Source organism: Rhinopithecus roxellana, chromosome 14 (assembly GCF_007565055.1).
Source record: "Rhinopithecus roxellana isolate Shanxi Qingling chromosome 14, ASM756505v1, whole genome shotgun sequence".
Lineage (NCBI taxonomy): Eukaryota > Metazoa > Chordata > Mammalia > Primates > Cercopithecidae > Rhinopithecus > Rhinopithecus roxellana.
In genome coordinates, this window is record NC_044562.1 from 98,694,682 (window position 1) to 98,720,574 (window position 25,893).

At 35.5% G+C, this 25,893-nt stretch overlaps 1 protein-coding gene across 4 annotated transcripts in view; it reads right to left on the minus strand.

Annotated features, from left to right (window-relative positions):
- ERBB4 (erb-b2 receptor tyrosine kinase 4) overlaps positions 1–25,893 on the minus strand; it is a 1,183,012-nt gene that overhangs the window by 4,736 nt on the left and 1,152,383 nt on the right. For 2 of the 4 annotated variants that reach the window (XM_030916910.1, XM_030916911.1), the window contains exons 26-27: positions 1,112–1,159; positions 17–314 (exon numbers count right to left, since the gene is read on the minus strand). In XM_030916910.1, the coding sequence (XP_030772770.1) occupies positions 17–314; positions 1,112–1,159 (346 nt within the window). The remainder of the gene's footprint in view (positions 1–16; positions 315–1,111; positions 1,160–25,893) is intronic. The other 2 variants (XM_030916912.1, XM_030916913.1) reach the window with 1 other exon arrangement.

Sequence of the window (25,893 nt, forward strand, 5' to 3'; positions counted from 1 at the left end):
AATAATCAGTTCGTACCTTGTTTGGGTTTGTCTCGCATAGGAGTCATGTAACCTTCCTCATCCAGCTCTCCTCGTGGGCTCCGTTCTGGGGCAAACACGGTGGGGTCAGCGCTGTACCTCTGGGTGCTACTGTCCTCTTGGACATGGGGTGCCACTGGCTTGCGTAGGGTGCCATTACAGCAGGAGTCATCAAAAATCTCAGCTGTAGCACCCTGTGCAACAGGAGCTTCTGGAATTGTGCTAGTTGGGGCTCTGTAGGGCACAGACACTCCTTGTTCTGCAGCAAAACCTCCATCTCGGTATACAAACTGATTCTGTTAATAAGAGAAACATATTAAGAGAGAAGGTGTTGTTAGAAATAGTTTAAAAATGAATGTTAATAGCCACAAGGATGTCAAAGCCAGTCTTTTAGAGAATAGTCATAGTATTTATTTATTTTTCCCTAGTGGCTAATGAATTTGAGTTACAAACTAGAAACACCTAAAATTTCCGCTTTTCTTAAAAGATAAATCATCAGAAAATAATTTTGAAGTACACATTTTAGTTTTATTAACCAACTGAAACGTAGTCTAATAAAAAGTATTTGATGCCCTTTTCCCACAAGTGCCTATATTTAATATAAACTTCAAAGTGAATTTTTATGATAAATGGGAGTGTCATTAATTATAGACAGTTGTCATTAAGAACAGAAGTACATGGATATATTTTGAATAATCCTTTGTCTTTATTGCCTTCCAAAATTCTGTGGTTATTATGAATTTGAGGCTCTAGTACCTAACTAGAGGATTATCACTATAATTCTGACTTTTTAGTACATGACCTATACACAGGGAAGTAAAGATCACCTCCACATCCAGAAGCATAATTTATATGCACAGGTAAATCCTTCAGATAAAAATTGAAAGCTACTGTTGATGCATGAGATCTCAATTTTGGATTATCAGCTGAGATAAAAACACATCTACAAAGGCAGCTACACAATGTACAGCGAATTCTTAACTCACTGTTGGCAAAGGCAAAATGAGGAAATTGTGCAGAGACAAGAGAGAGGAAACATGGTAAGCAAAGACCAAAAATCCTAAAAGATGAAGGTTGATTGTGAAATACTTACTCCTGACATGGGGGTGTAGGCAGGAGGAGGGCTGTGTCCAATTTCACTCTAATAGGAAAGAAAAATGGAATGATGGATATAATAAGAGGCAATATGAATGAAAAAATTAAAAAAAAGAAACGAAAAAGAAAAGCCACATGAGTTGTATGAACCAAAGGGGGAAAAGTGCACAACAGTGAAGCTTCCTAAGCAGTAAAATTGTCTGTATTCTGACCATAAGCAAGCTTATTTATATGTTTTGAGGAAAATAAATATTTTAATTCAATCCCTGAAAAAGACAAATTATACAGAAAAAGCAAAATTTTTCAATGGATTAGAAAGTAAATAATAAACTTTCTTCTGATTAACCCTATAGGAAAGGAAAAATTAGTAAATAAACTATAGATGTAAATGGGAAATGGTTTCCTTCTTTACATGTCAAAAGATTGAAATGGCCATATACTCTGCTGTTATTTTTTCTCTTAGAATAAATATTTCTGGAAGGAGATAGCAGGAGATTTCGATTTGCCTGCAGTAATTTTTGCTATCAAGCTACATTTATTTTTCACCACTTCAGCAAAGGGTAAACTCCTTTGCCTCTCCTTATTAAAAGGTATATGCTATTTTATCTTCAGTTTTACATTTTTTTTTTAAGTTAAGAAACAGCAGAAAATTTGGAAAATCAATTCATTTCCTGGAAACATGCTTTAGAATCCCCTTATGTATTTATAATGAGTCAAAATCAGATTTCAGTTAAAGAAACAACAACAAAAATACATGTATATTTTTATAGCTTAACACTCCATCCTATGGGCTAACTGAAAGAGGGTATAAAAATATAATAAAATATGAAGGACAGTGTTCCTTAGGGTAAGGAAAAGGAGTTGTATGATACTAATTCTGTTCCTTAATAAAAAAAAATACATTAAACACATTTTTTGAGAACCTACTGTCTCTATGCCAGGCACTTTTCTAGGCCCAGGGATAATGCAAAACACAGACCCAAACCACTTGATTTTATGAAGCTTATATTCTCTACAATCCAGCTTTAAGTAAACAGAGATGACTAAAATCAACCTCTAAGATACCTTACATCTTTTTTGTTTGTGTGTGTGTTTGTTTGTTTTTTTGAAATGAGTCTCGCCCTGTCGCCCAGGCTGGAGTGCAGTGGCAGGATCTCGGCTCACTGAAAGCTCTGCCTCCAAGATTCACACCATTCTCCTGCCTCAGCCTCCCGAGTAGCTGGGACTACAGGCGCCTGGCACCCTGCCCGGCTAATTTTTTGTATTTTTAGTGGAGACGGGGTTTCATCGTGTTAACCAGGATAGTCTCGATCTCCTGACCTCGTGATCCGCCTGCCTCAGCCTCCCAAAGTGCTGGGATTACAGATACTTAACATCTTTTATATGAAACAGATAAATATTATTCCAGGTCACTGTTCATATGATTTAGATTCACGAAACATTCTAAGAAGAATATGGTTCCATGGAGATGAAGTGTTTAAAGTAAATCAATAACAACTGGATAATATAATCTCCCTTAACTAACTTAGTCTGCTGGACTAATCAAGGGACACGGTCTGAACCCCTATAGTGAGTTTATATTTTAATTTTCCCCATAACTATGGTGGCATTAGAATATTTATCTATTTTCTTCTTTAGTAACAGAACTAACAACACATCAAAGATTATGACATGGAAAGTCAGAGGTATATTTAATATGCAATACATAGGAGGTGCTACTGTGCAACAGACAGATCATTTAATGACCTGGGCTTTAGTTCCAATGATAAGTGGTGTGAATTTGGTGAATCATGAAACATCTCAGACCCTCGTTTTCATTCTTGGCCTCTCTATTATTAATAAATATGAAGTAAGATAATGCATATAAATGAACTTTGTAAACTCTGCACTATTATAAAAATGTAAAGAACATATCAATTTAAATATTCATATCCACTAAATTGAATATCTAAAATAAAGCAATCAGGATGCCAAAGCTACTCATCAAAGAGGCATTTTAAAATGCTCACCTGTTCTCTAATCATCTTAAATATAGGCATGTTTTACTATATTTTAGAAATACCTGAAATCCAGTACATTTGTTCTTAAAATTTGAGGAAAGAGTGTTTTATAGTCCAGTGATTTGTAATATAGAGTGACAGTAGAGGAAATATGGAACTGCCTGGTGGAACTTCACCAAACTACAAACACTGGCCTTACCCTCTTCATGAAACACCAATTATTTGGCAAGTACTTAACAAATATTACTAAATCTCTACAGTAAGAGTACAGGCACTGCGGTAGATGCCAGCAATACCACGATACACTAAGACATGATGACCACTGTCCTTTTAGAATTTACACTATCAATTATAATCTGAGATTGTTGGAAGAAAAGGCAAGAATGAAACAAGGAATTTATTTCAATTCTACGATTCTATATTAGAATGCAAGGTATTCCGAAATATTCATACTTACTAGTGCTTCTTTGACCTCCTACCTTGCAAAAGTTGCTGTACTGGGTAATGTTGGACTAGAATTACAGCTGAGAAATGAGTATTGATTGCACATTTTGCATTTTACAAAACCTGAGACATAAACAATCAAAGGAACAACTTGCAAGTCATTCTTTATTGGGGAACAGTTTATTATCTATATTCATTATCTGGGCTAGAATGGCTTCCATTGTAAAGGCAATGGATTAAAATAACTGGGACTCTTGCGGTTAGTCTGTTCCAAGACAGAAAGCGAGGCCATGCCCTATTAGAATGCATCCACTGTCCCTGCTTTGACAAGTCTTTCAGTCAGCAACCTGCCAACTCCATATCTGGACAAACTGCCAAATAGCATCACAGTAATAGGAGCATCTTCATGAATTTTCCTGTTTTCAGCATTAAAATGGAAAAAAATGCTAAGCAAAACCCCTTTAGCATTCATTGTTTTTAGGGTTACTGGCTGCTTTTTATGTTTCTGTTTCCATTTTTTCCGTTTGCTTTTTTATCTGTTTTCCATGATAAAAAGCACCTCATTCATTTCCCCGTGGAAGGGCAATGCAGCTCCAAGGGAACATCTGTGAGGCCAATTAGCTGGGCTGGAAATGTGATATAATTGTTGTTTAAATATATTTAAATTACATGTTAATCACGATGTCATAATTTATAAGCTTTGAAAATAACTTTTTGTACTTCAGAGCCAAGCCAGATTTTACTTGTTTTTGCTGCTTTTAGTTTGAAACAAGCTCTTCTCATTTCTCTCTCCCTCAATTCCCCACACTTGAAGAGCTGAACTTTTAATATTGGAAAGAATGACAGCTGCAAGTAAATTGGTTGAGTAAAAATTAAGATCCTCACAGCAGTCAAAATGAGCTGGAGTGACCTTAAAGTTCTAAGCAGAACAAAGCAACGCTCTCAGTTAAAAGCTTTTGTTTTTCCATTGTGCTACTTTCTGCTGTCCATCAAAGTCCAGCTTTGCAGATCTTTAGGAAGCAGCACTGGATGCATCTGTTCAATTAGCTGGTGAGGCGATTTACTGTCAGCAGGGCAGAGATAGAAAGAGGTGGGTTATGAACTGGCAGGTGACACTGAGTTTGTTCCTGGTGGGGGGGTTTGTAAGGGTGATGGATGGAATGAGTTTAATTCTGTGGCCATATCACTGGAACACTGTATGATTAACTTGGATTTAAATGCCAGAGATTACAGAGAAGGCAAGTATCAGCAAATAAATCAAATACAGTATTAAATGCACTTTTAAATATATCATGTTCTAAAATTTACTTTTTTGTTGAATGACAAATATTAGAACGTTTGTCTCATTTTATGCACAGTATTTCTTATATTTGTATTGTTTATATTATTCCTGAGAAATTTTAATTATTAAATAGATGGACTGTATCTCGTGATATTTTAAAAAGTTATTATACAAATCTACTTTCAGAGGAAACAAAAATACAGGCCTAATGCCTAGCTTCTATCTAAATTAAACATGTGATCAATTAGAGTCATTTTCTAATCTTTAAATAACTATTACTTTCAACAGTAATTATAAGATTACAATTTCTAGGTTCAAGAAATACTCCAAATCCTTTTGACTAAAGTAAAATGTCTCTGTAAGACGTTGCTAATCCATCAGCACTAATTTATTATCTAGACACTTCCACATAGTAACTATTAAAGGTTCTCAACATTTTATCCTCCCTGACATATCTGCTTAACACTCTGATGGGCATTTCCACACTTTCACAGGTCACATAGCAGCATATAGAAAATGTTTATTGCATTGTTATTATAATTATTGTATTATAAATTATAATTCCTGATGCATAGTTGTAACTCTGCACGTTTCTCACAACTGAGTTCGACATACCAGTGTTTTGAGACATTTAGATTTAGAACCTTCATTTTTCACAGGGCAATCAGAAGGAAACAAACAAAATGTGTCCATATGTGCCAAACCCAAAAATGACTGGGAGAAGCCTATTGAGATTTCAGCTGCTGGCTGAATTTTACATATATTACACATAATATCTTTTGTCTATTTATGTATACATATATTTATTTACTCATTTTTCTATTTGGTTTGATTCTGTGGGACTCTACATTTTTGAAGAATCTCTCTTACTCTGCGCGCACACACACACACACACACACACCCCAATAATGACTCTGTGGTCCAGTTGAAGAAATATTGACTTGGGCTCTTATTCTTTTTTGTTGCTGTTTGTTTGTTTTTCGAGACGGAGTCTCGCTCTGTCACCTAGGCTGGAGTGCAGTGGCGCGATCTCGGCTCACTGCAATCTCTGCCTCTCAGGTTCAAGCAATTCTCTGCCTTAGCCTTCCAAGTAGCTGGGATTGCAGGCTTCCGCCACCATGCTTTGCTAATTTTTAGAGATAGGGTTTCACTATCTTGGTCAGACTGGTCTTGAACTCCTGACCTCGTGATCCACCTGCCTCGGCCTCCCAAAGTGCTGGGATTACAGACGTGAGCCACCGCGCCCGGCCAGCTCTCATTCTTTATTTACTCATTAATCTTGGAACCTTTCATCTTTCGTATATGTCTCATGTATTCATTTAATTAAAAAATTTAATAAATGGAAGCTATGAGTGGTATCTGTAAATATGAACAGGAGTCAGGACAGAATTTACAAAGCATATGGAAATGGTGTCTTTTATAATGCTTAATAATCCCGCTTTTCTTAAGTCAGTCCTCAAAGTCTACTTTGAGTCTGTTCTGTTTCATAGATGAATACATGATGACTCTTAGGGAAATTAAGAAATAGAGAAACTAACATATATGAATAAACACTCACATATATATATATGTAATATATATATATATATATATATGTAATATGTACCTACCCTATACCTTGGATTATTTTAGGTTTTATTTATTCTTATAAACTTGCAAGGTAAATAGCATTATTAAAAATTATAACTCTCATTTTATAGACAAAAAATTGAGGAGCAGAGAAATGAAAGGATCTGCCATGTGCACACATCCATAGTTGGCTATCTGACCACAAAGCCTGTCACTCTATGACCTTTTTTATACCAGACATAGATTTTGACTTTAGCATTTCTATTCTTACTCATCTTTGCCCTCTCTCTTCCTTTGTGTTATGCTTCAGCTATTTTCTCAAATTCTTACAGGTTCTTTTTCTAGTTTTAGTGAAAAGAACTTAATGACTTAAGGAGGTGCATTTGAAACTCATTACCTTAGGTATAAAATGCTGATAACGCATTACAGTATTGCTCCACCCCACTTATTTTCACTTAAAGTAGTTATAAGGACTTAAACTGGAAAGAAGAAAACTTTGAATATTAAGAGTTAATAGGATATGTATGTGTGTGTGTGTATTTTTCCATTCTTTCCTACAAGTCCTTTTTATCTAAAATCATATTGTGTATATATACATTTACCTACCTCACCAAGAGCAAAGCCAGCCCTGAAGCAAGAAGAGACAATTTTAAATAACTGGAGAGCACAAAGATTTTTCATGACAGCACTCTTGATTATGGATTTATTGTTCCTAGTACAAGGCTTAGTCAATAAATTCTTCTTCCTGCTTCACTGAGGGTAAGTAAGCTATTGTATCCCCAGGCAGCAATTCCTATACCCTTTCCAAATATCAGTAGAACAAGAGGATATTTCCTTTTAAAATATTCATGGCTAGATGAGTCAATAAAATGAAGCTGAACATTCCCCTCACTTTACAGGTTTCTGCTTTAAGTTGCTTCTTTGAGCAATATTGTGTGATGGAATCAAAGAATGTTATTAGCACAGCCAAAAAAGAAAGGGCATAAAGAAATATAATTTTCCACTAATGTCAACATTCCTTAGCTTCATTCAAGATAACAACGAGAATTGTGTCACCCTTCTTGAGATTAGTTATCACACAGAATTGATTTCTTTACCCTGGTGCAAGTTCTAAATTTTTGTATTGTTTGGTTTGTTCTAGCAACTTTCTCTTTTTTGGCATGTTTATATTCATTTTCATTAGCATGTTGTGATAATTGAACCTTTTCCTAATTATCACTTAGCTACTAGCTAATGCATGTAGCTAGAAATCTAAAGAGGAGAACTTCTAGGAGTTTCTCAAAGACTTCTCAATAATTCTTTTCAGTTAGAGAGGGTAGGCTATTTTTCTTTTCTTTTTTTAATGTATGCTTATGTTTAAGAACATCTAGTTCTAATGCAGTGTCTTTAAGAATAGAAATGAGATCATTAAGCCTTAACTATGTGTAAATTCTGGAGTAGCCTGATTCTTCAAATGAATCATGAAATTGTCTCTGCTTGTGTGGTTTTTATCCCAACATCATAAAGAGTATCTGATGAGGATTTTTCAGGATGCCAACAATGCACCGGGTCAGGCATCTTTTGAAGACAAAAACTTCACAGACCTAAAACAAATGGTCTCATGAAATCCTTCTACCTCCAGGATTGCATTCTTGAATATTTTTCACTAAGTCACATGACTTCTAACAAATTCCTTATCTTCTTGGTCCTTTAGTTTATTTAACTCTAAAAAGAAGAATATGGGTATAGGACAGGTAATGGGAAAGATCACTTCCAACTATCAAAGGATTTACATGTAAAATGAATTTTCTGCCCTAAGCTCACACAATTAGTTATTAAATATTGTAAAATGTGATTAGCATTAAAGCAAAGTGTCTTATAAAGTTTTCTCTGGTAAATCTTTTCAAAGTTGATTCATCAATTTCTCTTTTCTTTTTTAAATGGACTATCTATTGTACAAAGTATCACTTAGGCTACATGCGATATATAATTGTATGTTTTATTTTTTATTTTTTTGAGACGGAGTCTCGCTCTGTCGCCCAAACTGGAGTGCAGTGGCTGGATCTCAGCTCACTGCAAGCTCCGCCTTTTGGGTTCACGCCATTCTCCTGCCTCAGCCTCCCGAGTAGCTGGGACTATAGGTGCCCGCCACCTCGCCCGGATAGTTTTTGTATTTTTTAGTAGAGACGGGGTTTCACCGGGTTAGCCAGGATGGTTTCGATCTCCTGACCTCATGATCCGCCCGTCTCGGCCTCCCAAAGTGCTGGGATTACAGGCTTGAGCCACCGCGCCCGGCCCCAATTGTATGTTTTTATGAGCCTAACCACATTTGGATGATGATTCATGAAAATACAATTTTGAAAAAAAGGTTTATAATTTTATTTTACAGATAGAGACTCTGACACTCTGAGAGGTTAATTTTCCAAGGTAACAAAAATAGTGACAGTACTAGAAACAAGATTCCCTGAGTTCCCATCCAAAGTATAATCCATTATACCTTACAGCCTCAAATTAACATTTAATAAATAGTAAGAAGTATCTTTTAAAGGTTGCATTGTTTGTTTTTCAGAAACAAACCTATTTTTAAAATATAGCTGAAAGCATTTGCCTTAACCAAAACATTTGTTCTAAGCTGAAATACATATTAATATACTCTTAAAGTAAATTTAGTGACACTTTAAGACAGATATTAACTTGTTATTGAATAGGCTATAAGTTTATTAGACAAAAGGGATATCCTTATAGTATGAAATACTATATATAAAAGCTGGCCATAAACATATTAATTAAAAGTAGTATTTATTAAAATAGTACTTTATCTGCAAAACAGGTTGCCCTTCACAGAAAAGAGATATGTTATTTAAACACTCTACCTATAAAAGCCAGTTATTAAAAATCAACATATACATACATGCTTATTGTCAGTTGATATACTTTTACCTTCACAATATTTCTATCTGTTACTTGATATACTTTTACCTTCACAGCATTTATCTCCAGATCTGGCTATGCAATAAGATACTGTCTAGGGATTATTAAAATAATTTAAAAAATAAGTAATCTATAAGGCAGGTTTGAACTAAGAATAAGAAAAAAAAAGACTATAAACACTTGGAATTTGAATGCCATAATTTTAGAATTTGAAATGTAATGTATTTGCCTAGATATAATATGTTTCCTTTTGTACTATCAGTGAAGACTTAAATCTCAATTTTAGGCTCTGTGTATGTGTGGATACATATGTTAGATATATATGTGCATACACATGTATATGTATTCATATACATGCTAAGGCAATTAATAGCTTAAAACAAGATAACAAAGGTTATTTAACCCATACAATCAAACACGTTGTCTTTTACAGGCTGTTAGCTCATTTGTGGGGTAGCTTTTGTTTTGTTTTTCCTATGTTTCACATACAGATATTGTTTATCAACAAATGAGTGATGTTCACTAAAAATAATAAGAGTTCTACTTAGAAGTATTTGTTACTCTATTTAGAGTTATTTTATTTACTGGCAAATAATAACGCAAGAGTGAAATATTCAATCTTCTCTTTAGTAATAATCCAAGCTCAGAATGCTTTATTATATATTTAAAATTTCAGCAAGAGTATTTAGAGCAATCTATGTATGAGAATGTAAAAAATATGAAGGGCATGGTTTGTGTATTGGAGCATGGAGAACAAATAATATAGGAAATAGAATTGCAAATGTTATAAACCTTATTTTGGCATGTAGATTTTATTCAGTGTTTTCAATGATAGGTGTTGGCAACAAGGAAACAATTTAACATAATACAGATAAAGCCCTTCAGTGTTTATATCATTGCAGTGTGGACCAGGTTGAAAATATCTTCAGTTATGCTAGTTTATGCAAACTGTTTACCAGATAAAAAGTGAATTTGTAACAATAGTTTATTCATCCAACTACTGCTCTTTAAGCTACCAGGTGGTACAGCCGTTGCCGTAAGTAAAAAGATTTCTAACAGTCCACCTGGAATTAGGACAGCTGGTTCCTGTGAGCTGATCTGAATAATGTACTGTGAATACTCCGGTACAGCCACTGACAGAACAAACAGCACATGACTGTCCCATCAGCCCAGAGCAAACACTAGTTACATTTCACAGAAACAGGCTGGTATTTACAACTGATCTAGGCCAAAAAGAATATCAGATTGAAGGCAACACCCCAAGAGAAAATAGCCCTCCCTGAGAGCTACTTGTTGACCGTAGTCTAAGCAGCTTTCACCATGACTGAAAAGCCCCCAAATCTGATTTTGCTGCATATAAAAAGGAAGAGGAAAAATATACAAAGCATTCCTGCATCTATTTGTGAACCATTTTGGAATTTTCTAAAATAAAAAAAATGACCAATACTTCTTAGTTTTCCATTTACATGGTTGCTGCCAAAGTCAACCCAGATTAACCAGAATCATTACCATAATATTTTTATTTTAATTTCGAAAATTGTAACACTTTACTAAAAAAAAAATGAAGGAAGCAAAAAATAAAATGGAACTAAAACTAGAGAATCTCATTTAAATCTGCCATTGGTACCATAGATGACCCATAGAGATGGTAAATGACTTTCTTCAAGAACATACAGCTAGTTACTAACAGGCCTAATTAGAAAAACATCTATCTGCTGAGGATCCTTAGATTGTCTACCTGAGCCAAGGACAGCCCAGGTGAAACTCTGAAGCAGGCAAAATCTGATCTCAGTGTTTCCCCACTAAAGCTGATTTTGCAATTTCAGGCCCGTGATTCTTTATGCCTAACAGATTCCTGGGCCCATTTATTTCTGCCCCAGCTCTGTGGAAAATAGGACTATATTGTCCTCCCATTCCAGTTGTACAATTCTTGATCAGCGACTCACACTCCAAAAACATCCTCAATTATCTACACTTTTATTTTCTGCCCAGAAACATGGCTTTAGCTAGGTCAGAGGGCATCTATTTAGTCTGATGAATTCACTTGTAAAATCTTCTCAAATTGGTGTTAGTAGATTATGATGGAATTACTTCAGGTAACACTGAACTACTGAATACCATGTCATACCCATATAACTAACAACTGCCCTGATAATCTCTATTGATCTGTTTCATAGCACTTCAAACATCACATTTCTTAAATTGAAATGGCCATCTTCTCCCTCGGGCTTGCTTGTCTTTCTTGGCTTGGTGGATAATATCAATAACTTGTCCAACTGTGCAAGTCAAATATCTTAGTGTTATCTTTGATGTCTCCTCTATCCCACCCCTTATATCTAAGCATCCAAGGTCTACCCTTTCAAACCTCTTAATACCCCCAGAATCTAACCATTCTCTTCATCCTCATGGCCACTATTTCAGTTGTGGTTAAGGTGCCCCAAAATTTATCACTCCAACTGCGATACTTAGAGAGTAAAATAAAGTGTTATTAATAATTATGCTTCTGATATAGAAGTAAACTAGGATGCACTAAGGAAAACAGGCCATTAGGTACCATTAATTATGGTACCACTTCTTGACTAGAGTACTGTAACAACCTTCTAGCTGTTCTTGATCTTATTCTTTCCCTTCACTCCAATCTAATATTTATACTTCATCCCCCTCCTTAAAGAATCGCAAACCTCTGGGCATGGTGGCTCACACCTGTAATCCCAGCACTTTGGGAGGCCAAGGTGGGCGGATCACAAGGTCAGGAGTTCGAGACCAGCCTGGTGAAACCCCCAGATGGTAAAACCCCATCTCTACTAAAAATACAAAAATTAGCCAGGAGTGATGGTGTATGCCTGTAATCCCAGCTACTTGGGAGGCTGAGGCAGGAGAATTGCTTGAACCCAAGAAGGGGAGGTTGCAGTGAACTGAGATCGTGCCACTGCACTCCAGCCTGGGCCACAGAGTAAGACTGTCTCAGAAACAAAACAAAACTGCAAGACCTACTGTTGCCCTCAGGCTAAATGAAGTCCATTATTCGTGGCATTGGAGGCTTTGGTAACTATGATCCTTGCCAATTTCTCCAGCTTCCTTTGCTCTTTCCTCATAAGCCTTCAGTCAAATACATCTCAGATTTTCTTGATAAGCCCTTTCCTCTCTCACCTCCAACCTCTGCCCAAGCTCTAATTACTTCCTCAATGCTCTTTCTGGCTTCGTTGCCTTGATTACATTGTGATCTTATGAGAAATTATCAGTACCTTGATTATATTTAATTATTGATTCAAAAAGTATTTATCAAAGAACCCATTATGTGCCCCATGTGAATAATTTAACAACTGTATTCTGTTTATTTCATTAGTATGTCTTTTTTCTTAGACTATGAGTCTATTTGGAAGAGGATTCATTCTAATTTACTATTAAATTGTTTGTATCTAGCACAGTGCCAGGGGCACAGACACGGTGAATGTTCAGCAAAGATATATTGAATCAAAGGATAGATTACAAAATGTCTTAAACCCAAAGAGTGGCTCTATTGATGAAAATCTCAGTGACTCCATCAAGCCAGTTGGATAAGTTTTAAAGGATGTGGAATTTTAGCATCCCTGATATTATATATGGTATACTTCTTATTCTGCAGATGGCTTGGGTGGAATTGAACTCAGATGCAATTATCTGAATATTATATCTATCTCATCTAGTACACTATTTCTGTCAATATCAGTTACTATTTCTGAAGCCATTGTTGGAAATCTTAATTCTAATGCCAAAGTTTTTTAAAAGTATTCTTACAAATGGTGAGTGATTCTGAAGGCAATGGACATCTCACATTCAGCCATAAAACTTCAAGATTCTATTGTCACTATATGACAGCATTCCCCTAAGACACCTATGTATTTCCTATTGTTTTGGAGGCCTAGAGAACCAGAGTTTAGCTGTATCCCTGAAAAATATAAATTGTTAACTAAGAGCAATAAGACGACAGACCTTGTAGACAAAGCAACTATAGGCAGATGCAAAATGTATACTTTCTCTACAAGTGGTACATACCACCTAACTGCATTTCCACACTGTGGTGCACAGAGCAAACACATAAGGAAGGGCCATTTTAAAATATTCAAAAAGTATTTTAAGGACAATCGTGGCTAAATGCTATAGAAAATCAAATTTGTAAGTCAATGAAATTCTAAATCAAAATTACATAGTGCGTGTTTCTGAGAAGGGAAGTAGCTGCTGGAGAAGAGCTCTTGATAAGAGAAAAGGACTGTCACCCAGCAGCCCTGCTGCCACAAAAAAGTATTCTCTAAGCTTAGGGTTCTCATCTGTAAAATGGGAATAATAATGCTGTAAAACTGGGAATAATAATGCCTAAATATAATAATAAAATGGGAATAAATAAAGCTTTATAAGCTTTATAAGCTCATGTTTATGTTAAATATCTTTGAATAGAATAACATAGTAGATAAATGTGCAATAGTAGGCTTTTTTCTCCAGTGACATAAAGAAAATACAGCTGAGTGCTGAATTTTCCAAGTATCCCTCACACAAAATCAACTAAATGCTGTCATCCAAATAAGCATACACTTCTTATATACCACAGTGAAGGTATTTGCATAGTGACATGATTATCTGTGTGAGGGTAGAGGTTATTTTGCAAATTCTGTATCACAAATTTTATTTGAAGTAAAATAAGCCAGGCACAGAAAGACAAATTTTGCATGTTCTCGCATATCTGTGGGAGCTAAAAATTAATACAATTGAAATTATGGAGATAGAGAGTAGAATGATGGTTACCAGAGGCTGGGAGTGATAGTTGAGGGGAGAGTAAGGGGAACTGGGAATGGTTAATGGGTACAAAAAAAAAAAAAAAAAAAAAAGAAAGAGGAAATAAGATCTAGTATTTGATAACACAACAGAGTGACTATAGTCAATAGTAATTTAGTTGTATATTTTAAAATAAATAAGAACATACAATTGGATTGCTTGTAACATAAAGGATAAATGCTTGAGATGATGGAAACCCTATTTACCCTGATGTGATTATTAGACATTGTACGCCTATATCAAAATATCTCCTATACACCCAAAATATATACCTACTATGCACCCACAAAGATTAAAAATTTTAAATTTTTTTAAAAGTTTAAAAACCAAATTTGAAACAATCGTTAAAATGATTGCTGTCATTGACATAAGTAGAATAGTGAGAAATAATGTATAAGTTTCATTTAAATGTCTATTAATACATCATTTAAAATTATTTTAAAGCATTCTTTCGAAAAGTAAAACTGCTATGCTTTTTTGTTCCAGTGCAGCAATAAGTCAAAGAAAGGCTCCTTAGAACTCTCACCACTTAGTCACAGAAAGGTGTACATGAAGTATCCAGTAATAAAGTCCTTAACCAACTAAAATAAATTAACTGAATGACCTAACAGTAGAGATTATGATAAACTGAAATAAAATCTTTATTATTTTTGTATTATTTAAATGATGAGGGTGAGAAAGTCAATGGAACGCAAACATTAGAAATTCACATTTTTTACAGAGTATGGGTTGGCCTTGATTTTTTAAATCACTTCTGCTGAACACTTGAAAACATCCAGACAGAGTCCTAATAAGACATATCTCAGAATTCATGATGAGGCATTGTCAACAGGCCAAGGAGAAGTCCTCCGTACTGAATGTACGCTTCAATTGAATTTTCCTTCCCTGGGATTGCTGGTCTTTTTAGAGAAAGTTGACACGCTAAAACAGGCGTGTAGTCTTGTAGGAAATGTTTGAACTCCCATGCCCTGTTTGGTGGAGACATCATTCCTATATGTCACCTCTTTAATACACTGAGATCTGAAGACTTTTGTAGATTTTAAAAACAATAAACATGTTTAAGAAAGATGCACCTTGGAAAGAAAGTAGCCAGGTTACAGAAAAGTGCTTAGATTGGCAATCTTAAAGTAATTTAAGTGATCTAGAGTTGGGAAAAATAAAATAAAGTTTTTCACATATCCTATACCCTAGATCTTCTACCAATAAATACCAAACAAATAAACAAAAAAGTACTAGAAAGGTAAGAAAAACCTCTTTTATATTTTCTGGGCCACTATGTCACTTATTATATTACTAGCACAATTATTATTTATCATATTTAAGGAAAATTATTAAGCCAGGGTGCAGCTGTGTTCCAATGAAAGAAAATATTAACGCATGGTCTTATGAACATATTCACAAAGAAGAGAATGCTTATCTTTCTTGTCATGAGTCTCAAATATTAGGCACACCAACCTCTCAGGAACTATTACTGTTTTTATCATGTATAAATATATCCAAGACTTTTAAGAAACCCTATCTAGTTCATCAGTGTTGTCTTTTAGGGTAACAAGCTCCTTAAGTAGATAACCAACCAGTCACATTAGTCTCCTGCCTCTCTTATTTCTCCTAAATTTACTTATCCAAGTAGTAAAAAGTTATCTAGTAGCTTCAATTTTGGTGAAGAAAATTTAGATCTAGTTATCCTTGCAAAAAAAAAACAAAAACAAACAAACAAAAAAAAACAAACAATGAGAAGAGAACATTTTGATCATTCTTAGGACTGATCTTTTCAATTCTTACTGAAAAGCGACCAAAAGCTCAGGTGAAAGTAATTAAAAGTAATATTAGCACCCTGGCAGCAATTCTATGATTTGTATTTGGTTCATTGCCATATGAAGGCATATTGAAGGTAAATTATGCAGGAGGAGACTATATTTCCAAGCGAGTTTGACACAAGCTCAGCCTGTGAATTATTTGCTTTGAAATGCCTTCATATTCTCCTGCTTGGAAATTCTGGTCAAGAGAAGAGCGAAAACAAGTAGCAAGCTCATCCTAAGCCTATAGACAGGTGAGGTGAACATTCATAAAACGTTTATCAGCCTGCAATAAAATTTTAAAATGTGCTGGACCATCCTCCCCTGAAAAGAGGAGGTACAATAAATAAAGAGTTGCTATTATATTAAACTTCCAGAGTCCACCCCATCCATCTTGATGTTCTAAACACCAGAAGTCCCCAAAGCACTTTCACTAACATGCTATTTGAAACTAGTAGTTAATTCCTGACAGCCATTCTCCTATTTATTTTCTAATCTCCTCAACCCAAAGGTGGATTTACCTTGAAGCAATGAAGTTGAAGCTTGAAACTCTTCAGTTATAGGCCTGCTGAAGAACCCAAGTCATAGATTCACATGATTTAGGGATTTTATAAAATTTGCAAAAGTAAAATTTTATTTTTGTGTTCTTTTTCTCAAAGAGTCTCTGCCTCTACTCTCAATTATTAGCGTCTGGCTCCACAAAACCTGGAACTGCCCCTATTCCATCCTCACTGTTTCTGAAAATGTTCCCTATAGTTTATTATTTACCAAAAATCTGGCTTTCATGAGAAGCCACCCTGCACATCCTTCCTTGCTTTCTTGGAGTATTTCATCTAATGGAGAATGTCTATTCCATGATTCAACTCAGGCCTCAGAGCCAAGGTTAATTGCTGTAAGTTTCCAGATACTAGCTCTTCAAAATTCATTCAGGCCCCTCTTCTTTTGAAGACTCATGCTAAACAATTATACCACAGGTTCTTTTCTTTGTGACTATAATCTACAGTCTTCGGAGGCATTGTCCAACACTCAGAGTGTTCATGCTCCTTGGTATCACTGAGATTGCTATTATGCCTGGCTCGGTCCCAAAACCTTTCACCATGGACCCCACTAAATAAGTATTATATTTCCGGAGCCTCCTCCTTGCCTATTATCTCCACTGCACTTTAACTACCATATGGCTACATTTTGACATCACTATGAAAAGCTCTCAATGCCAATTCTTTAAAAATCCCTTCCTCTGACCACAATCTCTTACTCTTTCTGTGCATTGATTTCCTTTCTCTGACTCAATCAGTTCTTTTGCCTTTTATTTTTTTTTTCTGCTCCTCAGTTAATCCCTTGACACTTCATTTTTCCAGCATTGGCTTTGAAGTAAGCCAGGTATGGTTTTGAATACTTTGGCACTTACCAAAGCTATTTTACAAGCTTCTCAACCTCTCTAAGTCCCAGTTTCCTTAGCCTTAAATGAGGAAAGAATGCTCCTTCCTTGTCCTTAGTATTACATTTTATGGGAATGTTATGTCAAGAACCTAGCATACTCAGTTGATAGCAGATATACAATGTTAGTATTTACATAATTATGTATAATTAGGTACATAGATAAGAGAAAAAGAAATAAGTTACTTATACCCCATTATCCTTTATCCTTATATCACTGATCCTCAGTGTAACCTTTAGTTCCTTCAGCTTCAGCATTATTTTTGCAACTGCCATACCAGAGCTCAACTCTTGATTTATCTTTTTTTTCATCCCTCTCCCTTGCTGCCAGTTCCATCAGTGCTACTGAACAATCATGCATTCAAGCAGAATGGCGTCTCAAAAAAGCCATGTTTTCTACGCCTTTGGTGATCCTGAGATTTACTAGTCCCTCATTTATCTTTGTTTGTATGCCTTACTGTGGCATTTTTCTTAAGCCTCAGCCAGTCTCTAAGCTTCCTAACACAGCCCTGCTCTCCTCCTTCTCTGTCAACAGACTGCTCTCAATATAATAGAGAGAATAGAATCTAAATGTCTATAGGTTGGGAGTACCTCAATGTCCCTCAATTTAATCTCTAAATTATAATAAAATAGAAAATTTACTACTTGTTATTACAACTGGACTGAACTGCCTCTTGACAGACAACTTTGTTAAAACATTTTTTTAACTGTGTTAAAACATTTTTAAAAAAATCTTGGTTAAGTGTTTGTGTAGTTGGTGAGTCAACTGGGAGTTGAGTACCAAGGCTTCAGATGAGAAGGAAAATTATATGACGAAATAGAGAAAGGAAATTTTGGAGCCCCAGATCAGTCTGGGAGGAAACAGCTGAAAAAGGCAGAGAGAGAAGAGGATTAAACAGTAGGTGACTGTACTTTCTATGAAGTGACTCCTTCAATCTAGTCCACCAGTTCTGTTTTCAGTCTAAGCTGCCAAGTTCACAAAATCTGGATGTGAGTTATTTTTGTTGTTGGATAAATGAGAGAAGAGACTGATTTGTGGAAATCGAGGAAGGGGTGAGAATCAATAAAATGTGGAAATTAGGAAATTAGAACTTAAAAAAGAGACGACCTAACAGTTAATGAGTTGTTAGTTTGAAGTGCTTTACCTATATTGCTGCACTAAATCCTCATATATACCTATGGTAGATATTATTATCATCATTTTAGAGCAGAATAAACTGAGAGGTTAAATAAGTGGCCAAGTTTACAGAACTACTGAAGTACAGGCAGTCAGACCTCAGATTCCATGGCATACTATGTTGCCAGATCACTAAATTGCCTCAATCAGCACTTGATCCCCAGTGAATTAAAAGAAAATATGAGGAAGCAATTTGAATGTCTTCCATTCATGAATTTCAGGTTCAATAAAATTTTATCTAATGCTCGAGGGACAGAGAAACTTCCATCTGACATATGGGTTAAAATCTCATTCTTAAATTTTATCATGCCCAATATACTTAATTCTTTCCTAAGATAAACTTTTCTACAAATGTGTTGGACATACCTTCCCCTAACTCCTCGCAGACCTTTCTCCACCTATCCCCTATTATCTTTCATACTCTGTGATTTCACTGGTTCACTCATGTCTAATGTTTGGATGCCCATTATTCTAGAAAACTTCCTCTGACTCATCTTCCTTTCTGAGTTCACATTCTGTGTCCTTTCTTTCTTTCACATAGATGAGTTTTTCAAATAAATTCACATTTCCTGCCTTTAACTCCTCAATCAATTTTATTTGGCTCTTCACTAGTTCTACATTCTACCAAAATTTCTTTCAAAAAGAATAGTAAGATGTCATGAATCAAGAATAATAATGGTTTCCAAATTATGACTTAACCTCACTCGAGCTCTAGACACACATTCCTGACTAATGACTCTATCTACTTATATTTTAAAATATTAATTATATCTCCTTATTCTACTCCCATTTTCATGTATTAATAGTAACATTAATATCTTTCTAGTCACCCTAGACTTCTTTCCTTCCCACTCTGCAACATCCAGCTGATACCCAAATCCTGTTGTTTCTATCCCCAAATCATCACTTCCATCAAATTTTCCACTCATGTCCTCTGACTCAAGAAATAATCAAATCTTTGTTTTAATTCACATATTAAAAAGCTACCAGAATTTTCTTATGAGAAGCCAGGTCTGACTTTGCCATGCCCCTGCTTAAAAAACCCTTATTTGCTCAAATGATCCCTTACGTATTCTCTTTGTCCCTATTATAACACTTTCTCATTGCATTTTATTGGCTAGTTACTTATTCATAAATTTCTCATACAAACAAGAAGGCACAATTGGATACGACCCTAGTGAGAAATCATTAGTTCAGATATATAGTAGATACATAAACAAATGTTTGATGAATGGATCAATTATTGAATGAATAAATGCTTTTACTACTTGCCTGAATTAATCATTATTCAATATGGGTAAGTGGAAATTTCTAAGTCTGAATTAATGGATAAGCAACTAATAGTAAAATGATTCAGCCCCTTAAAGATCAAAGTTAACATTTATGAAGAATCTGATGATAAAAAAGTTCAAAAAGTCAATATTCTTTACTGATATACTCATCTTTAAGGTACTGAGTACTGACCTTATAGCAATAATAAAAGAGAAAAAAATGTCAGAGGCAGACTGAGAGGCAATGCATCATTTTGGTAAACAGTGCAGCCTCTAGGGACTCTCTAGCCAGGCTGCCAGGTTTTGTCATTGAATAGCTGTGCCTCGGTTTACCCACAAAAAGATGATAAAAATAGTAGTAGATAAACAAAAAATAGTAAATACTAAAATAGCAGAAAAATGAAATAGAAAAAACTAAACTCAAGGCCAGGTGCAGTGCCTCATGCTTATACAGAACTTTGGAAGGCCAAGATGGGTAGACTGCTTGAACCCAGGAATTCGAAACCAGCCTAGGCAACATGGCAAAACCTATGTCTACAAAAAATAAATATTAGCAGGCCTGCAGTTCCAGCTACTCAGGAGGCTGAGGTAAGAGGATTGCTTGATCCCAGAATGTGGAGGTTGCAGTGAGCTGAGATCACCCCACTGTACTCTGGCCTGGGTGACAGAGCAAGACTCTGGCTCAAAAAAAAAAAAAAAAGAAAATAAATTTTAACAAACTAAACTCAAAGAGTTTTCATGAGATTTAATAAACTAATAGATATTAGACACTATGGTACTTGGCACAAGACAAGTGATAACAGGTATCACCTATTATTACTTACTCTTTGAGGAATTTAATATTCTTATAAATATATGTAATTACTAGACACAAAAGAATGCATTTAGTCATTTCAACCCAAGAATATCCGGTAGCCTGGTCTCTCTAACACATAACTACAATACCTGACTCTAACTAAGAAGAGACTGTAGTAGGCTCCAAATGAATATGAATTATGTATACCTCAACATCTCCATATGCTAGGAATTATAAACACTATTTTTTTTTCTTCCAGGGAGGGAAACAATTAAGCATGAATGTTGCTAAACAATTGTCTATGATTATTGTTGGAAAAAGCAAACTAAATTGGTTGTAGATTAAACTTCCAATTTCTTTCCCTTTTTGATTTACCGTACTTCTTTCATCATAATGTAGCATATTTTGCTGCAAGAGATATAGTATTTGGAATTTTTCCCACGGTGGTCTACCCATCTCTCAATTCAGCTTTTGCTCAAGTGTAATGAGAGGCTGATCCACAGCCATTCATTTACAGTGTCTGAGGGAAAACAACAGAGCACAAATTAGCCTCTCTTTAGAACACGCTGTTATGTCAGAATTCTGAACTGAAAAGAGAACTTTTCATTTGGGCAGGTGAGCGAGGAAAGGGACTGAAACACAAGATCCTTGTGATTAGGGTATGTTCAACTGCAGAAAGTGCACAAAGGAAAGCTGATGAGCCAGCCCACCCCCCACTATCCACAACCATCTTCTCCATTCTGTTTCATGGAGTAATCAAAGGATATTCTGAGCCTCTCAAAATGCCATCAATGCTTATTGAGAATAAAATACAGCATCTCTCTCTGTCTGTCTCTCAAGCCTTTGCAGAAGCAATCATCATAGCAGCCTGGTCTGAACAGGGAGCTCTGGCAGACAAAGATGGATTTGTAAAATAAATAAATAAATACATACATACATAAATTAAATAACTTCCAAAAAATTTGAATAGAAAGTTGATGATAATGTGCCAATTCTATTACATAAAGAGTAAAGAAACTCACAATTGTCCTTTCTAGGTCTAGTACAGTAAAGAATAGGCTTCTTGATGAGATTTTCCCAGTAATTTACAGCAGAGCTGCGAATCTTGTGGCAGTAATACTGAAAATTAACCATCTAAATGATTTAGATAAAACATTCATTAACATTCTCAATCTAAGGATCCTCTCTAGTTGTCCCTCCCACCTCTTTGTGTCCTTTTCCAGCTCTAGATTTTCCTCTTTAGCACTTTTTAACAAAGAGTGGATGAAGCCTATTTCGACTGTTCAAAAAGGCTTCTCGTGCCAGCTGATAGTTGCTCAAGTGTAAAATAATTTCATAAAGATCTCTGAAACATTCTTTAGCGCCAGACTCTCCTTCAACAAGCAGTGTTTCTAAGACACGCATTGTCTTAGTGTTGTAGAAACATGTTTGGCAGCAGCCAAGTCTAGCGCTGGTAACAAGCTACAAAAAATAAGCACAAGAAGTTCTTGCAGGTGAATCATTATTTAAGAGATAGGTCATTCTCTTTGGAGCCGCAAGACCTGACACTCGTCTGGTATTTGCCAAGCTCTTAACCAAGTTACCAAGTTATTTGATAGGCCAAGAATTTAGTGTTCTGTTTAATTGGGATTCTGGTGTAAAAATAAAATGCCACATATGCCAAAATGCTTTGCAAACTTTTAAGCACTGTTCAGCTATCACTTATTTTTGTGAATGTCACAAGAATAGAAGTGATTCACTGATTAGAATTACACTGCTTGTAGCAAACTGTGAGGATGTAAAGGGGACAGGATATTTTTCAAAATAGCACTTTGTAGGCTAGAGTAAAATGAAAAAGGCTTCATAAAATTTGTCCCCAATATTTAAAAAACAAATTAGATACAGTAGAAGTCTATACCATCTCTTCCATCTTTTAATGAACTCCATTTGAATAATTATTGGGCTTATATCTTAATTACTAGTTATTGAAGATTATATTATTATTATTATTATTATTTTGAGAGGGAGTCTCGCTCTGTCTCCCAAGCTGGAGTGCAGTGGCTCAATCTCGGCTCACTGCAAGCTCCGCCTCCTGGGTTCATGCCATTCTCCTGCCTCAGCCTCCCGAGTAGCCGGGACTACAGGCACCCACCACCACGTGCCCCGCTAATTTTTTTTTTTTTTGTATTTTTTTTTTTAGTAGAGACAGGGTTTCACCGTGTTAGCCAGGATGGTCTTGATCTCCTGACCTCATGATCCGCCCGCCTCAGCCTCCCAAAGTGCTGGGATCCCAAAGGCGTGAGCCAACGTGCCCGGCCATATTCTTCTTTTTTTTTTTTTTTTTTTTTTAAACCAAATGAAGGGTGAGAGGTAAAAGCATAGACAAATCAGTAAAAAAAAAAAAAAAAAAAAAAAACTTACTTTTTACCATGTAACCTGGAAGTCTCAGCAAAAATACTTCGCCTCTCTGCTTCATTTCTGCCTTTGTAAAATGGCCATAGTAATGCTTTTCATTTACCCTTGTTATGAAGGTTAAGGGTAATAAATGTAAAAAAGTTCCGAGCAGAGCCTAATACATGAATATGTGATCAATAAATGGTAGCTATATTTAGGTTTGTGTTTGAGAATTTCGAAACATCTGTTTAACTTGTAAGCATCATTTTATCTTCAAGTAGGTAATGACTGAGTCCTGATACAGACATTGTTCTCCCTGCTTTTTTGTTCTGATTTTGGCTCTGTCAATTCCATTTGTTCCTCCTAATCATTGACTCTTGATTACAGGGAGTCTCACAGAGGCATAAATGGAGCAGGGGCTCTGGCTTCTCACTGTGCTCCCAGTAAGAGCCTTTTTAACCGATTGATACTAAATCTCACTAAACTTAAAGTCAAAATGAAGATTTTCATGGTTTTGACCAGGGGTGAGGGGAACCAACAGAGCAATAGAGAACTGAATACTAGACTTAGACTTGAGAAACTGAAGCATGGCTTCTCACATATCCCTTAGAAGCACAAGGACGCTGGGCTACAGGTTTTATATTTCCCAGTATCAGTATACACATATAAGATGGAAGGGTTTACACTAGAAGGTCTTTAAGGTCTCTTGCAACTCTGACGCCCCGCGAGTCCACAGTTACTTATGCATCCACCTCGTACTATAACAGTGCATCTCAGTGGAGCAAGTCACTTCACTCAGAATTCATCTATATATATACTAGGGCCAAGGGCAAACCACACTCGTTGTATTTCTATTCAGAGAAAATCTAGTGGAAACTAATGTTCAGAGGACATATAGGCTAGGGAAAAAGTAGGAAAAGTAAGTGCCAAAGGAGGGTTGTTAAATTATGTTGTCCACATTGTAAGGAGAGCCTGGTGTCTTTGCGTCAATGACAGTGTGGAACTTTATACACAATGAATAATGTATTTGTTTTAAATGTATATATATATATATATATATATATATACACACATTGCCAATCTCTCCTCCTTTCCCAATTTTGAGGTCAGTTCTAAATATGAGGCTGCTGCCTCAGTTTGGGTAAGGAGTAAAAGCACTGTGATTTACCACACTGTGAGAAATATTTCACCTCTTTCACATGTGAAAACGTGCATTTAGAGGTTTATAATACCAACGGTATTTAGTTTTACACACATGAAAGATTAGACTTTGTTTAAATATTGAAGAGAAAAATAATAAGATTAACATTTATTATAAGAGAAAATGTCGAAAGGGATACAGGCAATTATTTAACAACAGAAAAAGCAGATTCCCTAAAGAATAAAGCAATGACTATAGAGGAATTCATACTGTACCATAACAAGGAGGCGTTATACAAAGTTCAGATCTACTAGAAGTGATTTGTATGATACTTGAAGATACAATTTGATAAATAACTCTAAAACTTACCTCTTTATTACTAAAGAAATTGAGAAAATAGTTCAATTTTGTTTGTAATTCCTAAAGATAGGGCTAAATGAAGAATTTAGAATTCAGAGCTGGTACTATAGAAGGCTTGACATTACGTTTAATAAGATATTATAACCCAACCCTATGAAAATCCTTAGGAAGTCAGGGATAAATTAAAGAACAATAACAATTTGTAAAAGACAAAAGGGTACTTTGTTTTTTTAATTTAATTTTGTTTTGTTTTGTTTTGAGACAGAGTCTAGCTCTGTTGCCAGGCTGAAGTGCAGTGGCGTGATCTTGGCTCACTGCAGCCTCTGCCTCCCAGGTTCAAGTGATTCTCTTGCCTCAGCCTCCTGAGTAGCTGGGATTATAGGTAAGTGCCATCACACCCTGGTAATTTTTGTATTTTTTGTAGAGATGGGGTTTCACCATGTTGGCCAGGATGGTCTTGATTTCCCAACCTCATGATCCGCCCACCTCGGCCTCCCAACGTGCTTGGATTACAGGTGTGAGCCACCATGCCCAACCTAAGGTACTATGTTAAATACAAGTAAATCTTACAAAGAATAGCATAACTAAACTAATATATCCAATTGTAAGAAAGTCACTGGTAGAAAAGACATTGCACAAAAAGGTTTCTTGATATTTTGTTATATATAAATTAAGTGTTTGAAAGGTTTCTCAAATTAGTGGAAAATCAGAGAGGTCAGAACCATTTTTGATATCCCTATAATTTCTAAGAGCTTGAAAGGACAAATGAATGCAATTTGATATTATATTCTTATATAAAAACAACAGTCAATTCTATAATACATAAGGAGAGGAGCTCTTTCTTAAAAATATACAAATTATCCGTCCACACCTCTAAAGTCAAACAGAAAGCACCAACATGATCTATATTTTGAAAGAGATCAATGTTGGGATAATGCTTGCATCTCTGGGCACTTTTGTGTGAGTGAGTTAGAAGAGAGTGGAAAATAAATTGCAGTGACTGGTCACCTGGAATGACCAAGGCATTTCCTTGGCTAAATGTTCAAAAATCCTTCAACTGTTAGTGACAATAGGATTATATATCATTTGAAGAGAGACCTCCTAAAACATGCATCACATCATTCGAGTTTATTCCCTTGATGGAAATAATAGAAAGCTGTACTCTAAATAGATGAAGACCAAAAAATAAAAACTGGTGCCAATAAAAGATAAAGCATGGAAATATTAATTAACATTGTATTTCGTTTGGTACAATATAAACACTATTATTTAGAAATTGAGCCTATTTTCCAAAAAAAAAAAAAAATTGGATATCGATTAGAGTAATATTATTGTAACTTCTGTGAAGTGCTAAGTGCTGAAATAGATTCATGATAACAGAAACAGAAGATTGGAATTTGAGAGCTGTTTTTTAG